The 16,372-nt window shown below is 49.6% G+C and overlaps 6 protein-coding genes across 7 annotated transcripts; 2 read left to right on the forward strand and 4 right to left on the reverse strand.

The window, feature by feature from the left end:
* The first annotated feature begins 82 nt into the window (after positions 1 to 82).
* On the forward strand, positions 83 to 3,154 carry TrAFT101_002580 (uncharacterized protein). The gene is made up of 3 exons (XM_024899499.2): positions 83 to 632; positions 690 to 2,768; positions 2,877 to 3,154. Exons 1-3 carry the CDS (start codon positions 183 to 185, stop codon positions 3,057 to 3,059), a joined length of 2,712 nt encoding a protein of 903 aa, XP_024763699.2. The 5' UTR covers positions 83 to 182; the 3' UTR covers positions 3,060 to 3,154.
* Positions 3,155 to 3,192: 38 nt separating this feature from the next.
* Positions 3,193 to 6,613, reverse strand: TrAFT101_002581 (uncharacterized protein). Of its 2 annotated transcripts, XM_066126650.1 has the most exons (6): positions 6,128 to 6,613; positions 5,231 to 5,488; positions 4,937 to 5,148; positions 4,636 to 4,866; positions 4,052 to 4,568; positions 3,193 to 3,978 (listed from the first exon to the last, which is right to left on the reverse strand). In XM_066126650.1, the coding sequence occupies exons 1-6, from the start codon at positions 6,141 to 6,143 to the stop codon at positions 3,797 to 3,799; spliced, it is 1,416 nt and encodes a 471-aa protein (XP_065982754.1). In that variant the 5' UTR covers positions 6,144 to 6,613; the 3' UTR covers positions 3,193 to 3,796. The 2 variants fall into 2 exon arrangements, with proteins under 2 accessions (XP_065982754.1, XP_024763700.1); XM_024909483.2 differs by having other exon boundaries at positions 5,231 to 6,613.
* A 1,863-nt stretch (positions 6,614 to 8,476) lies between these two features.
* TrAFT101_002582 (uncharacterized protein) lies at positions 8,477 to 10,958 on the reverse strand (the record flags this gene model as incomplete). Its single annotated transcript, XM_024899401.2, has 6 exons — positions 8,477 to 8,493; positions 8,571 to 8,995; positions 9,055 to 9,143; positions 9,199 to 9,497; positions 9,574 to 9,718; positions 9,789 to 10,958. 6 exons carry the CDS (start codon positions 10,956 to 10,958, stop codon positions 8,477 to 8,479), a joined length of 2,145 nt encoding a protein of 714 aa, XP_024763701.2.
* A 1,863-nt stretch (positions 10,959 to 12,821) lies between these two features.
* On the reverse strand, positions 12,822 to 13,674 carry TrAFT101_002583 (uncharacterized protein; the record flags this gene model as incomplete). Its single annotated transcript, XM_024899315.2, has 2 exons — positions 12,822 to 13,474; positions 13,548 to 13,674. 2 exons carry the CDS (start codon positions 13,672 to 13,674, stop codon positions 12,822 to 12,824), a joined length of 780 nt encoding a protein of 259 aa, XP_024763702.2.
* Positions 13,675 to 13,846: 172 nt separating this feature from the next.
* TrAFT101_002584 (uncharacterized protein) lies at positions 13,847 to 16,063 on the reverse strand. The gene is made up of 2 exons (XM_024899410.2): positions 15,049 to 16,063; positions 13,847 to 14,986 (listed from the first exon to the last, which is right to left on the reverse strand). The coding sequence occupies exons 1-2, from the start codon at positions 15,182 to 15,184 to the stop codon at positions 14,175 to 14,177; spliced, it is 948 nt and encodes a 315-aa protein (XP_024763703.2). The 5' UTR covers positions 15,185 to 16,063; the 3' UTR covers positions 13,847 to 14,174.
* Positions 15,379 to 16,349, forward strand: TrAFT101_002585 (uncharacterized protein). The gene has a single exon (XM_024907596.2). It carries the CDS (start codon positions 15,462 to 15,464, stop codon positions 15,963 to 15,965), a length of 504 nt encoding a protein of 167 aa, XP_024763704.2. The 5' UTR covers positions 15,379 to 15,461; the 3' UTR covers positions 15,966 to 16,349.
* Positions 16,350 to 16,372: the final 23 nt, after the last annotated feature.

Consider the following 16,372-nt stretch of genomic DNA (forward strand, 5'->3'; position numbering starts at 1 on the left):
CGCTAAAGAATTGCAAGGATGCTGATAGGCGGGACGGCATCAAGCTAGCTTCACCGCCAAATTTTTTACATGGCAGAAAAAAAGCTAAGTGAGAATTTACAAAAAAACAAGCAATTCGATAGCTGTGATTGCGCAACCGCTGGCAATAACAGTCTTCCGATCCGAATCCAGATTTATTGAAGATGCCAGGTCGACAGGCGCATGGGCGGTCCTTGTTGGCCCAGCCAAAGGCAAAGGCTGGCCCCAAGAAGTCCAAGTCAAGAGCGCAGACGAATGCGCTGAATGCGTTCAACATTGCGCAGGAGAGGTTTCCCACCAAAGATAAGAGAACACCACGTGCACGAGAATTGGACGCCGAAATTGAGAAGAAACATGGACGAGAAGAAGAAGATGAGGAAGATGAGGAGGAAGAGGACGGCCCCAAACGAAAGAAGGCCAAGGCTCCGCGGGGTGCGACAACAGACGGCGATGTGGAGTTTGGCAGCGACAGCGAGGGCAACGAGTGGCAGCTGGGTGGCATGGCAGACAATGACGAAGATTCTGAAATTGAGAGTGACGATGCTTTTGGCGATAGCGACAATGAGATGTTTCAGGGCTATGCCTTCCGCGGGTCAAAGTCTGGCCAGCGCAAGGTGAGAAGCTACACTTTTGAATATGCTGCGATCAGGACGCTGACTTGGGGTGAATAGGACGACGACTCGGAGGATTCCGACGACGGAAATGATGACCAAGGCGAAACTCTTGGCGAAGATGCCATAGACCTGGCCACAGCTTTAGACCAGTTCGAAGAGGAGTCCGAGGAAGAGCCAGAAGGAGAAGAGGAAGAAGAAGATTCTGAATCTGGAGAAGAGGAGGATTCTGACGAATCTGACGAGTTTGAAGGCCTTGATGATAGCGACGAAGAAGCCGACCCCGCAAAACTTGAGGAGCTCAAAGGTCTTATATCCGGCTTTGGAGGTGAAGAAGTTGACGGCGAGAAAGCTGTCTCATCGTCTGGGCAACAGAAGATCGATCTCGGCGATCTGGGACTGTCTGGATTGAACGATCCTTTTATGAAACAGTCAGTGAAGCTCATGAAGAAAGAATCGAAGGAGAAGCGACCCGGGTCGACGAAGAAGCTAGAGGTGCCATTATCAAGGAGAGAGCAAGGGCGTATCGACCGGTCGGCAGCTTATGAGAAGACAAACGAGACGCTTGATCGATGGACAGAGACTGTTAAGCAGAACCGCAGAGCCGAACACCTGGTATTCCCTCTCCCTCAAAACTCCGAATCAGCTGGACTCGACCGGACGGAACTTCAGCCTCTGTCGTTGAAGGGTGCTGCGAACGAATTGGAAGCTACAATCATGGGTATCATGGAGCAAAGCGGACTGTCTCTGGAGAAGGAGAAGAAGCCTAAGAAGCAGGAGTTTGACGAAGAGGGTAATCTGCTGACGCGGAAGCAAGCTTTGGAAAAGAAGCGCATTGAGCGCGAGTTACATTCCAGGGAAGCAAAACGCGCCGCCCGCATAAAGAAGATCAAGAGCAAAGCCTATCACCGAGTGCACCGAAAACAAAAAGAGCGCGACGAGATGGCCACCAGGGAGGCCATGGCTGAGGCTGGCGAGATCGACTCGGAGGAAGAGAGGGAAGCTCAGGATCGCAGACGTGCGTTGGAACGAGTGGGTCAGCGTCACAAGGACAGCAAATGGGCCAAGATGGGATCCAAGGCGAAGCGTGCGGTTTGGGATGACGACTTCCGGGCTGGCTTGACAGAAATGGCTCGCAAGGATGAGGATCTCCGTAGAAGGAAGGAAGGCAAGAGCTCAAGAGGTGACGGAGACGATTCAGATGAGACTAGCAGCTCCGGATCTGATGACGATGACGATAACGCAGACCTGCTGCGACAGCTGGACGAGCTCGAAAAGGAAGACAGTGGGCCCCAGTCGAGATTAATGAAGATGAAGTTTATGCAAAAGGCAGAGGCGGCGAAGAAGAAGGCAAACGACGACCTTATCAAGGAAATTCGCAAAGAGCTCGATGGAGATGCGCAGGGTTCTGATGACGATGAAGAAAAGGGAGGGGAGGTCGGACGAAGGCAATACGGCAGCGGAGCGGTCAACCCGTTCTCTATGCCGCAGAACTCTGCCCGAGCAACCAAGAAGAAGCTCGCCAGGGATGATTCTGAAGAAGACGGGGATGAAAATACAAGCTTCGCCAACGGTGACGGGGCCCCTCATATTTCAAACGGTTCAATCAACCATGCCTGGTCGACTACTCCCGCTGAGACGACTTCTTCGATAGCGGGAGCCTGGTCCAAGGGCGAGTCTCGCCGCAAGAAGTCAGCCCGAGCCGACGACCTCGACCTCAACGCCAACATCCTCACCGCCGCACCACAACCTTCCTCCAAGCCGAAGGCTTCCAAAAAGACAAAACAGCCTCAAGACGATGACGACGAATCCGAATCCGAATCCGACTCTGATTCAGACTCAGACATCCGCCTGCCAATGGCTATCCGAGACAAGGACCTCGTGGCTCGCGCTTTCGCCGGCGAAGACGTCGTCGCCGAGTTCCAGCGCGAAAAGGACGAGGTTGCTGAAGCCGATGACGACAAGGTCATTGACAACACATTGCCCGGCTGGGGTTCTTGGGTGGGTGATGGAGTTAGCAGCCGCGAGAAGAAGAGGCACCAGGGTCGATTCCTCACAAAGGTGGAAGGTATTAATAAGAAGGACCGTAAGGACGCCAAGCTAGACAAGGTCATTATTAACGAGAAGCGCATCAAAAAGGTCAGTAACGCCAGCTATATATATTCTCTTTCTCTCCTCTCTCTTGTCAAAATCAAGATTGAATTTCTTTTCCCCCCAATATTTGCTAACTCTCTTTCACTCTCACAGAACGACCGCTATCTCGCCGCCCAGCTTCCTTTCCCCTTCGAATCGCAACAGCAATACGAACGTTCTTTACGACTACCAGTTGGACCGGAATGGATGACCAAGGAGACGTTCCAGGCCAGCACGAAGCCGCGCGTGATTATGAAACAGGGCATTATTACGCCCATGTCGAAGCCAAATGCATAAATTTTTTCTGTTACTTCTTTAATATTTCAGGGCTAAAATAGATATGTTCGGGATGAATGCTAAATCCGAATTTTCATGAATATACACATCATTACATGCTCTTCTTTCGTACACTTTTAATGTTTCTTGATCTCTGTAGTTGGTTTATAAGGGGCTATCTTGACATTCACTTAAAGAACACACAACAAATAAGGCATTGCTTTAATTGGTATCAATTAGAATTCTCAATGCAAGCAATTCGTAAACCGTTATAATAGCACAAGTATTCATCCCCTTCCGTTTGCCCAGTTATTTCCTCGTAGATGCCAACTGAAAAAAAAAGTAAAGAAAAAAAAGTCAAAAGGAAAAGGCTCGCCCCCGGCCCTCTTGGGGCTAATATTTTGACCTCTCACGTCCAGCAAACATGCTTCCACCACAAATTTTCTTCGAGATATCTCTTTCAAACGATATCCCTCCAGATTCGGTGCAGTAAATGAAAAATAATAGTACACGATAATCAAACAGATAAGGGAAAATGGGGACACTGCTGGTAAGAAAGTGTTGATTTCGATTTTCTTTATTTCGATAAATCTGCTTCTAGCAGTTTATCCATCCTTTCACATAAGAAATGGGGGGCGATCAGGCTTTGGCAAGCTGAATGTTTGTCGCCGTATGATCAGTAGTTGATTGAATATCTTCCTCGGGTCGAATGATAAATTCGGTTGGATAAATAATCGAGGGTCTCGGCTTAGCTGGATTTAGTTACTGCCACCAATTAGGTTTGTTGCCTTGTCCAAGAAATCGCCTGGTGTCGCATAGAAAGCCACGGCAATAATGATGTAGAGGCCGAGGAGCATGGCGCCCTCAAGGTAATTTGATTTGCCATCCTGAACGGTATATGTTACGACCAAAACAGACACAGCGAAAGCAACAGTTTCGACTATATCGTAGTTAGTACATCATTCTCATATACGAAGAAAACCCAGAAACTTCTAAAGTGCGGTGCTACTCACAAGTCTCGAAGTGGAGCGTCATGTCGCGTCCAATAATCCAGCCAACAATAACGAGGAATGGAGTGACACCAAGGGCGATCTGGATACTGGAGCCAATAGCTACACCCATGGCCAAGTCCATCTTATTGCGGAGAGCGACCACCACAGCAGTGACGTGTTCCGCAGCATTTCCAACAATGGGGATCAAAATCAGACCGATAAATGCCTTGCTGATATTCGCGCTTTCGACGAGGTCATCGATAGATCCAACTAGATAATCGGCACAGATGGCAACCAAAATCGTTACAACGACAAGAACTGCGGTGGCAGCAATCGGGCCAAGAGTAGGATCTTCAGGGTCCTCACCCTCAGCGAGCTGGCTTTCGGCATCAAAGAGGTTGCTGTGAGTGCGAAGCTGGAATACCAGGTAGAGGGCATATAGAACGAGTAGAATGATAGCGGTACCCCGAGATAGCACAAGAATACTTCGTTCTTTGTCCTCGATATTAGTGTTGCCCTGGTCGAGAACGCCATACAGCTATAGTATACATGTCAGATAGAGATCTTCATAGTCGCTTCGGCAAGAGATATAAAATCAAACATACCGCAGCAGGGATCACCAGGGAAGCAGAAGAGAGCGTCATGAGAGAGCAAGTGGTCTGGGCAACGGCTGCTGAGAAGGTTTGTTCGGTACCGTCACCCGAAGAACCACGGTGTCGGATACCTCCGAAAAAGAAGCACATTCCCATAACCAGAAGCAAATTGGAAAGGATGGAGCCAAGCATCGAAGACTGCACAACCTGGATCTGGTTTTCTCTGAGAGCCACAATGCTAACCTACAAGTGGTCAGTATTTCACCCCGGCTCTGATATATCATAGCAAAATCATCAATATTGAGAAACATACGATCAATTCAACAGCATTTCCAAAGGTAGCGTTCAACAGTCCACCAAGAGTCTCGCCAAGCTTGATAGATATTTCCTCAGTCGCAAAAGATAAGACGGCAGCAAGCGGGATAATGGCAAAGAAGTTGATGGTGAAAACGGCAGTTGCATTCCATCCGAGGCGACCGGCGACAATACCAATGGGAACCATGATGAGCAAAAAGTTGATATAGTCTAATTGGCGAAAGCAGGAGCTGTTAGTATAATGACACTCCGAGAACCAATTGTTCTGTCGCTTTAATCCTCCGAGACTTACTGCTCAACAAAGTGACCTTGGCGACATGCCAAGAGTAGGCAAGCGTCCGGATAGCGAAGCTCTCGCTATGGGTGCCCGGCGTGTGCTTGGAATCGAAGAAGAACCTGAAGGTCGCGGAGCGCTCATTGTGGATGCGTTCGATATGATTCTGGTTGCCATTGGACGAGGCGCCCTCGCCGTTGAGGAGCGGCGTGCGCTCGTTGGAGTTTTGTTTATAGCTCATTGTTCGTCGGATGCTCGTCGAGCGGCTGAGATTTGCTGAAATCAAAGACACCAAGGAATGGCAATTAGCGAGCGAGAAACGGGAGCGAGCGAGTTTGAAGAACGAAAGGCGGAATCGTTTGCGTCTGTGCAGCGAGAGGGAGATATGGATAAGGGTAGTCAAACGAGTGCGCGCGTGTTGGGAAGGGAGAGTTGCAGGTTGGAAGTTAAAGCCGTCCGCAACTGAAGTTTGTAGGATGCAGGAACAGCGATCGCAGCCACAATATTAACTCTCAAAACCCATGGGCACACAGGAGGGGATTCGCGGCTAGCCAAGGGACTAATATGTAGAGGAGGATGGAGACACAAAATTTGGCCAAGACGAGGCAGGGATGGAGTAATAAAGCGAGAGTGCCACACAAGGCTGGCTGAGTTTTTTTTTTCTTCCCCTTCTTTTTTCCTCTATTGGGGGGCGTGGGTGTAGATAATTTTGCAAGGAGGGGGGGGAAAGATCGCTTGTTAGAAAGCAACGGCGCGTGGCGTTTAATTCTGGGGGTTTATGTCACCGATTGCAGCTCGGGGGTGGGAAAGAGGAGACGAGGAGAGAAAGGCTTGAGATTTGCAATGTAATGAATGGCACGCATGCCGGGCTGGGCGACAGGCCATTCGCAACAGTAATAAACCATGTCGACTTACATATCCCCTTGACCATGGCTGGAAGCTCCGGGATGCACAGGGCCGCCGATATTCTGTCCGGAGATGGCGGGAGAAGGTTGGGCGCGGCGGGCACGAGAACAAACGGCAATTGGAGTCTTTCTCCCCTGCTGCCCTCTTTCGATTGGCACGAGTAAGAGCACGCGCAGAAAATCAAAGTGGTGGTGGAAAGCAATGGAGATGAGGAGAGACAAAAAGCACAAAGAACGCACGTCTGTTTGAATCAGCGAATAGGCTAGGGCGGGTCCACAAGGGGTCCCAGCGCTCGGGTAGCTGCGTGGGTGCAACTCGTAGCTGCGGATGTACCGGTACCTGTGCCTTCCAGGCCTGGAGCCTGGCACTGGCATCAAGGCACTCGTGCTGACTGCCAGGTACGAGAACCCCATCTATGGTATGACACGGCCGCTCTCTGCCTCGGCCAGAGCCCAATGCGAGGATTCGCACCTTGGGGCCTTGGCCAAAATCAAATACCGGTGATTTGCATCTGTCGTGTCGTATTCAGCAGATACAGGCGTGATGGACGCTGGGCGCGATAGGCGCATGGTACGGATAAAAGGCGTCTTGGCACTCGATCTGGATTCAGACAGAGCGTCTGGGAGGCCTCCAGACGACACCCCCTCTGAGCCCAGAGCGCGCGCGTTCAGGTTGCGCAAATCTGCATGTCTGTATGACAAGCACGGCTATAATCCCCGATCCTGGCGCTTCCCACGTATCAGGTAAGCTCGTGCGAGGGAGTGCTGCAAACAGCATCTGCTGCATTGTACGTACTTTCAATGCCTCGCAGGCTTTTTCCCTTCTTCTTTCTTTTTGTCTCCTTGTTCAGACGAATTGCTGTTTTCCCGCAATAGTAGGTACTACAGTGCTAGCACAGGGGGTATCCATAGCACCTGAAATCGAGACCTTTGGCGCCCCTTGGCTTCTCCAGCAGCCTAAAAAAGCTTGTTAGGTGATGGCATAGCGAAGAGCGTGTACCAGTACCAATGCACACCTGAAAGACGGTGGAGAATACTTGTACTCTAGGAAGAAGGAATGTGGAATCGACGACGTCATGCGCGATTCAGCTAAAAAGGCAATCAGCTTTTTTTTTTTTTTGGTCCAATATTTGCTGTACCTGGCGACGGGGATTTCCGCCCCTTCGTAACCTCGGAACCAAGACAAGACACATACGTAGGTACATGTATTAGCGCCTAGTCATTACACGTAAGGCCGTTTTGTATCATCACCGCATTTAGAAGGGCCAGCAACGCCTCGACATCCAAAGCAATTCAAAATCAAACAAAGCCAAGATGCAAATCAACGCCTATAAAGTGAGCACGTGCTCCCCCAGAGTTTCCCTGATGTACTACTACTCTACTAAACCACTTTCTACTAATCAACGCCGGCAGGCTACAGATACTACTATATCTCAACTCACTCCTCTTTGCTTCGCCTCAATCGGCCCCAAATCCAACCACTCGCAATGGCAACATTGCAATTAAGCTTATTTCCCCCAGCAGCCCAAGACATGGTTAGACAAACGCTCTTTTCGCTGCCTAAGCAAGTCTTACCATTCAATGGGAAAAGTTATAAATGCGATTTTTGATTTTCTTGCCAATTTGGTTGGTTTCTAGAAATGGCCGCGTCCAGCTGCGGGCTCATCACCGACGGCCCCCACATTGGGAAGGTTGCATTCTGCTCACGCCAATACAAAGCTTGTCTCGTCTTTGTATCAAGCCGGGCTCTTGGCGCATTTGGCCAAGCCCAGAGTCCCCTGTAAATTCGATCTTATCGATAAGTTCGGAATAGTACTAAGAAGCGCCCATGTGCAGATCTGTTGACTGCTGTTCCACCGCCTGAGGTCGCCGTGAGACGATCGAGCCCAAGACGCGTGACAAACGCCTCATCTTCGAAAATCTACATCTATTGCTGGTTTTTTCTATAACTGAGAATACAGATCATCATCAGATGACGCCGCATTGTGTACAGCCCAGCCAACTGGTCACGGCGTGGGCGATTCCGAGCCTCCCGCCAGCGGTGCCCGGCGACGTCAATTGACTTTTCCAGATTCCAGCCCGTCCTTAGTCAGCCGCGCATCAATACGCACCAAAACGCCTCCCCCAAGGAACAACACGGGGCAGACAAATGCCACCACGTTACCGAGTCCAACTTCCGCTCTTGCCATCCACATGCTCAGCCTCGCACCAGAGTCCACGTCACCAAACAATCAAAGCTGCCAAGCCGAGCTAAGCCGACAGTTTCAACGCCTAGCTCGCCACAGCTCTCTCTCCAGCCTCCCGCTAAGAAGAGTCGCCATGTAGCTGAATCGATCAAAGAGCCACCCTTCATGCCTCATCATATTTCCCCAAGAGCTAGCACTGCCCGTTAGCATCACATCAGGACCAACCAGCTTGGATAAGTTACGCTGCCCAGCGTGCCCAGAACTTACCAGCAGAATAAGCCATAAACCACGTCAGCGATGCTCCGCCATCCAGCCACTGGGGGCTAAACGACCGCGAGCTAAAGAATTCCCATGCCTTCCTGGGCTCAACCGAGGCGTAGCTGGCCCAAATGATACCCTTCCAGGCGTTGCCAATGTCATCAACCCTGCCGTTGCTGAAAAAAGCGTCCCATTCCTCCTGTACAAAATCCTTGGTCCTCACAAATGGCGTCGAAGGGAGAATAGGGATCATGTGGATCCCTTGAATGGCCTCAATGTTAGGATCAAAGTACGTTGTGTGGTCTACCTTGTTCTCGAATAGGATGCCTGCGACTTTGTTGCCAATAAACTGCTTGGGCTGTACCTTGTTGTCGTTCTTATACAGGTAATAATTCTGCAGGCTACGGGCGATGATGGAGAGCTGCAAGTTACCCCTATTCTCGATATTAGCCAACAAGGCATACCGTGAGCGCCAAGAATCTCTCTTCTTTACCTTGCCTCGAGATCAGCATTGTTGCTGACTTTGCCCCACATTTTGATGGCATACGCGTGCATCATGTCCTCTGAGCTTGACTCTTGGTCCTGCTGGCCATTAGCACACTAGGAAGCACAGCCATCGTGAGACGATTTCAATTACCTTGCCGTCCATGGCGGCATAGAGACCGTGAGCCCAGCTGTGGCCGTGGTACCAGTCAAAGTTGCGCCACATGGGAAAGAGCTTGTCTTTGGCGCTTGGATTGGCCACATCTCGAACCAGAACATTGACATAATCTCTGTTTTGCTTTAACCAGTCTGGATCCAGGTGACCAATGATTGCGGCAGCAAGAATGTGATAGCCATAGTGGAAATGGTGATCATTGTAGTAAGTGTTTCCAAAGTCGGCGCCAGAATTACCCGTCTCGTAGCTTGCAGATGATACAATGCCACCCCAAGCGGCTGCAATCGCACGATTTGTTAGCATCGTAGCGCATGTTTGGGAAATAGTAGCAGCACAAAAATGATTTCGACTCACTCTCATGAACAAGAGGAAACTTTTGCTCATTGGCTGCAAACGTGGCAAACGCCGCCTTGAGTTGCCCCAGCCCTGTTTGTGTTAGAGCTTTGTCTCCTAGCATGTGCTTGATTACGTATAGGATTGTTGCAAACTTGGCCAGGGCCTAGGAAAGTGGTTAATAGCAGTCCCAAATCATAGACAAAAGAAGAAGAAAGGAGTGAGAAAATAGTCACCTTTCCGCTAAAGTACATGGAATCTAGATTGCTCTGCGAAATCATATTCTGCGCTACTTCTTTCGCAGCTGCCGCATGGATGATCCTCTTCGCCTGGTCCGATAGTTTCTCGATGCTTCCTCTCTTTGGATCCCAGGGAGCAAACGACATATCGACCGGCATCGCGGATTCAATCATGGTCCACCGATTTCCCCTTACTAGCGTAGCAAGGCCCTTGGTGGTGGATTGTAGCTGTGCATCCCTTTGTATGCGCCTCTCTGTCTCTTTGTCGAAGGATTCCACGTGGTGAGGAAGAGCATACATATAGAGATTGCCCGTCTGATGCCCGTCTATGTCGAAATTAAATGAATAGCTGCCTTCATAAGCGCGAGCTGTACCAGTCAATTCCAACGTGACGGGGTAAATGCCTGCACCGTCGTCCAAAAGATTCTCAGATTCTTGATTTTTCGGACATTTGCACACTTGTATAATGCCATAGAAGGGATTCTTTGATTCAGCTAGGCCATTGTTGACCACTTTAAGTTCTAGCGGAAGCCCCCTTGTCTTCCAAGCGTACACCAGCCAAGTCGATCCGTCTTCCAGATGGAATGTGAACTTGGCTAGGTCCGATTTGAGGTTTCGTGTTACCCGAGTCATAGTCTTGAAGAACACACCAGTTTGAATAAGGGGGGTCGCGCCGCTGTATTGTGCCGTGATATATGCCATTCCTTGTACCAGGGGAAATGAGATGGCTGGTTCCGATTCGCTATCCTTGCTGAGATGGACCCGTGCAGAGAAGGCGGTCATGCTATCGATGCTGAGAGTAGTCTCTCTCCCAAGCTCTTTGGCTGAAATAACCAAAGAGTGAATGCCTACGGGGTTGAGGTAGTAAGATGAAGCACCATTAAACTTCTCCTTGCCGAAAACCCGCTGGCTGGCTTCGGTGTGGGAACATGCCATTCCCCAACTAGCCGTCACCCCTTTTCCTCCAGCCCAGGCTACTGAATAAGGAAATGTGAAGGTCGGGCATCGCTGATCGTCCAGGAAGAAATTGGAATAAAACTTGTTTGTCTGAAGCGGTCCATTTTCTGATATTCCCTTCCGTGGCACAGGATGGTCCTTTCGGGTTAAGATTTGAGAAGGCGGCAGCTTGACATCAATGGGCTCCGCGAAAATGTTCTTTGATACCATCTTGTCTTTTGGTTCAGCTGCTGGGGTCTCCCAGGAGGCTATTGTACTGGATGAGGCCGTGGTCTCTGTGGCTAGCACCTCAGACAGTTTGGATGGGGCTTTGAGAGTCTTTGGCCTGCTTTCACTTATCAAACTAGTACGTGATGGAGGTGAGCTTACAGTTATAACTGGAGAGGAACTCGCAGTCACAGTAATTGTCGTCGTGAAGTTGCTTTGAGAACAGCTAGAGGTCTTGGCCTCAAAGTTAGTGGACTTGGAAGCAGTCGTATTATGAAACCGGCCACCAGATACTACTGCTTCGCTTAACAGGAACCTTCCAAAGGGAAAACGTGACTGATTCTTGGTGGAGCGTTCTGATTTGACAGTTTTTGTCGAAAATCCCAATCGATCTTGGCTGGTATCTACGCCGGGTAAGGCTAGAGTCCCCTGAGCAAATGTTAGCCAACAAATCCATGTTAGAGTGTGGTATGGAGTCATGATAATGACGAAGATTTGGACATGTCCAATCCAACATGGGTTCAGGCACGAAGTTTTGAGCGTTTATGCTTTGGCCCAAAATATTTTTGGAAACCTGGGCAAGACAAGAGCCAGGCATACAGAAGCGTCTTCAACGTGATATTAAAGGATTCCATAGCCACAGAGGAATGGGCATAAAGGAGCCCTTTTTTGGTGGGGGAAAATGATTCACAACCACGCTTGACTCCAAATCCTCAACTGCTTGGAATGAAGACCGACCACAAAGGGGGAAGATACAATCACTGGTGCAGTTTGTTGTTTTAAACATACCCTTTGTCAGACCTTTCTTGGCTAAATCACAAGAGCCTCAAATGTGGCCAGTTGCTCAGATGAAACAGTAGTGGTGGTGACTGTGGTACTGCTAGAGGGCTGATTTTGCAGACAAGAATAGATAAACGAAAAGACATAAAACACAAAAATAACGAAGAATGAGGGTATATGCTGGGGCGTTGAATAGGTGCGGCTTGTAGGATGAAAGGGATCTGGTGTAGAAGCAGCTCGAAGATGAAGCGGATGACTTTGAAGGAAGAAGTATGCCGATACCCAAAGGCAATAGAAATGTAAGCAGACGATTCGTGTGCTGATAAACAACTCCAGCTACTCTACCTCTGCACAAGTTGAGCTACTGTTAGCAGGAAGCAGTCAGGTGAGTCAAGAAAGGAAGCCTCCTTCGATTCGCCTCCTTCACTTTTGCCAAGTATCCTTTTTCACCAGTTGCCACTCAGCACAATTGAATGATAAACGGTAAAGAATGAGCCCCTGCCAATGACAAGCGCCGTGTCACCCCGATTTGGCCGGCGTGTGCTGGAAAACAATGTCCGGGAGTGGGTCACGGGGCGTGCCGATTGTCTCCTCAATTGGGATATTTTCGGGGCGGGATTTAACAGTTCTTTTGCGGAAACGTGAGTGAATGGTGCATCATAGAGAGCTGCTATGTAGGACGGTGTTGCCTGGGAAGACCAAGGTCTGGCATGAGCGGGCTTGAGACTTTTGTAGTCAACAAACAAGGAATGTTTGAGGGGAAAATTGGTGGTCACAGCTGTGGAGCTGCTGACTTGGTGCTTGGCACATGGGCCTTGGGAGATCAGCTGGCCGTGTGATGGTGTTGCGCTGAATTGTTTGGCACGGATGATTCTTCTGCTTTGCTTGTTTTCTGATTTGAATTTACGGCTTGAGGTGTGCAGACATGCGTGTATAAGAGGATCGACAACGCACTACTACTAGAATTCTAGACGTCATCTGTCTGGCAGGCTATTCACCTCAAATCTCTATCAACAAAAAGCATGTATGCTACGGATTAACCAAAACTCTAACTCGTCTTGTTATCGCCAAAAAATAACTCCTGTGCTATAGTCCAAGAGCACTGTATTTCCCTGTTAATGCATTCTCCTGGATAATCATCCGCATTCTCTTGGCCGCGCCGTCATCACGAGAGCCTTTTCTTTTCAAACCTCTTACAGGTAGCTTCGTATCTGTTTCTCTTGTTCCAACTTTCTTCTCCTCCTCCTTTATCCTCTTCTGCTCTTTTTTTGCCTGGGAACGTTCTGCTTCCCGACGACATCGATGTATATCCCTATCTCGAAGCAGCCAAGGGACATCCAGGATCTCGCGATGGAATTTGGTTCGTTTTTCCCAGAGCACCACTTCTTGAGCCGTGCTCTTCACAATGACCATCTTTTCGACGTTGATCTGTCGCTCGTCGCGAAAAGATGACAATCCCCCCTTCACGTCAACTACCGTGCCTACATCAACATCTGCGTAGGGGTCTGCCTGCTGCAGATCAGCCGCTCGTGCTTCTGTATTCGCTCGCAATTCACAAGCTACCGATTCATTCTTTGACTTTGCAGAGACTGGACATGTAGTTAGGGCGACAATATTTCTGCCGCTGCTATCATCAATAGTATAAAGTCGTCGGTTGAGGAACTGTTCGACGGCGACGACGATGCCAACGATGCGCACCCATTTTATCGGGAGATTTCTGTAGAAAAAGAAGTTTTCGGCTTAAACAAGAGTAAATTTTAGCCAGCTTCCAGAATCAATGTGAGGATTTCTCGCTCTATCGCGCGCACGTACCGTCAAAGCCGGCATGCTGATCTAAAGCATGGATTTCGGCAGCGTGCAACAGGCACCACGTATTCACGGTTGGCGATAGATGAAAGCAGTATCGCGGATAAAGTGTAGGCTTGGCTGCCTCGCTCATGGAATGTGTATCTCGGCGCCTTGATTCACTGGCAAATCAAAGTGCACAAGTCCATGTTTGCGCCGTCGATTTCGCTTTCATCATTCAATAAGAGAGAAGAAAGAAAGAAAGGAAGCATGGGGATGAGGAAGATGCGTTGTAGGAAAGGTCACGCTGGTTGTGGCGCGTCACTGCTTAGGCCCCGCTATCGTTTTGGGGAGCTCCGATAAGCTGCAGATTGGCCTGTGCAGGCAGGTCTTGATCTTCGCCAACAGTCTGGTATATGAAGAAATGAAGGCAATAGACGTATGGTAGAATTAGTCGCAAATAATTATCACTTGTTCAAATTCAAATCGTATACATCTTTCTCATCGCCCAATGCTGTAAAATTACCAAGATATTCCTAATAGCCTGTGCTTACACGACGCCTTGAACCCCAATCCCGAACCCTTTCCCTAGTAGCTGTGAAGCAAAAATAATCCAGCTTAAATCCCTTACTCCAACGAACAAAGTGATAGAGTTTACCGGCGAGATCTCGTCGATCGTCGGCCTGAGCTTGACGCAGACTTCTCCTCTCTATTAGAAGTCTTTGCCTTCTTGAGCCTGGCCGCAGCAGCTTGAAATGCCTCCTCCGACGGCTCCTCTTCCTCTTCCTCAACAACGCGCTTCTTGCCCTTCTTGCCAGCAGAGCTCTTTGCGCCGTACTTCTCAGCGAGGTGGTCGAGGAAGCCCTCAGCCCGATCTTTCTGTCGCTTCTGAATCAGAGCTGCCAAGTCATCTTCCGAGCTCCCCTTACCCTTCTTGCCCTTTGCCTTGCCGCCAAAAATCTTGTCATGCACGCCAAGCTCTTTGGCCAGCTCCTCAGCTTCCTTTTCCTCTGCCTTGGCCGCCTTGGCACGGGCAGCACGCTTCCGCTTGTTTTCCTTCTTGTAAGCTGCGAAGCTTGGGACGTCGCCAGTCTCAATTGCTTCGTCAATAATCTTACGAAATCGCTCGTCATCCTCAACGACATCACTAAGCATCACTCGCTCGTACACCTGATCCATGTCGCCTTCGCACTCTTCGTAGGCGATGAGGAGATCATCCTTCTCCTCGTCGGAATTCTTGTATTTCTCGGCGAATTTTCTGATGGCATCCTCGGAGATTGCATCCTTAAACTGCTCCCGGTAATAGTCGCTCCAGTTGAAGCCCTCGGAGTCAACAATGGACTCGGCCGTTGATCCAGTGGTGTCGTATCGTTTTCGTCGCGCAGGATCCGAGAGGACGGCGTAAGCGAATGCGATGCTTTGAAAGGCCTCGTGCGCCTTCTCCTTCTGAGACTCGGCAACTTTGTCTGCATCGATAGAGGTCAGCGATTGTGAGTCATAGCCTCTCTGGCTTAACCGTGCAACCCACCTGGATGATTCTTGAGCGCTGCTTTGCGATATGCGCCCTTGACCTGGTCAGCAGTTGCGGTGCGCTCCAGGCCCAAGACCTCATAGGGGTCTATTGTCGGCGGCTCGCTGTCCGCAAAATCTTCATGATCAGACATTTTCAAATATCAATGGAACGCTGCAAGTCTGCGTGTGGTGTGCAAAAACTTGGAGGAGGGTAGGCTGATACTCTTTATCTGCGTCACGCGTCGCAGCGCGCCCAGGAACCCGTTAAGCTTAATGGAGTCGGCGCCCGGGATCCACTAACTTCCGGCCCATTTTAGGCGTCCGAGTTCGCTAGTGAGTCTGCCATCATAGTGAAAGCTGACAGAGCATTGGATAAAACGTACTTCCTGCATGCGCATTCTCTATCACCTTTGTTGAAAATACGGGACAATGGATTCATCGGCGAGCCAAGATCACAAGACGGCAATGCAGCACGCATTGGAATTGGCAAAGAAATCCCCGCCAAAGCCGACCAACTTCCGCGTGGGAGCCATCCTGATGAGGCTTGAAGATGGTCATGTTTCTGCCGAGGGCTACACCCTGGAGCTCCCAGGCAACACACATGCTGAGGAATGCTGTCTGTTGAAGCTCGCAGAGGAGCATTCGACCACTGAAGAAGATTTGGGTACTGCGATGAAGAGCCCGCACGTCCTTTATACGACGGTTGAGCCCTGTTTCAAGCGTCTGAGTGGCAAGCTGCCGTGTGTTGAGCGCATTCTTCGCCAGAAGTCGTGGATCAAAAAGGTTTACGTTGGAGTCTTGGAGCCGGAAACCTTTGTTGGGAAGAACCCGGGTCGCCAGCTTCTGGAGGACGGCGGTGTTGAAGTCCACTACGTCCCTGGATTTGAAGAAGAAATCCTTGCGGTAGCAGCTGCTGGTCACGCATCGTCATGAAGCTGTCAGGCGAAGAGCTCCGCTGCTAAATGAAAACTGATGCCTACTGATCATGGATACGGATAGCCAGCTGACATTCTGCTTTTGGCTTGTTGGAATAACCCGGTTTGAAAAGATCAAAACTGGGGTTTTCCTTTTAAGAGAGCAAAGAAAACAAAAGCACAGCCATCATGAGAAATAGAAGCAAGTGTATGACGGGAATAGCGAATCTGCTTAGACGGAGATGTGAGTGGGGACAGCAACGCGGGGTTGCACCACTGAAGAGCGCTTCAAGCTCCCAGGGACATGCACATACCTATACAGACCTTACCTAGCTGTCAATACTAATTGCAAAGCTAGTCGATATAAAATAACACCTTATACCAAAGCATTGGCGCATGAAATACCTTTCTTTTTTCTTGTCTCAG

The sequence above is a fragment of the Trichoderma asperellum genome, chromosome 2 (genome assembly GCF_020647865.1).
Source record: "Trichoderma asperellum chromosome 2, complete sequence".
Lineage (NCBI taxonomy): Eukaryota > Fungi > Ascomycota > Sordariomycetes > Hypocreales > Hypocreaceae > Trichoderma > Trichoderma asperellum.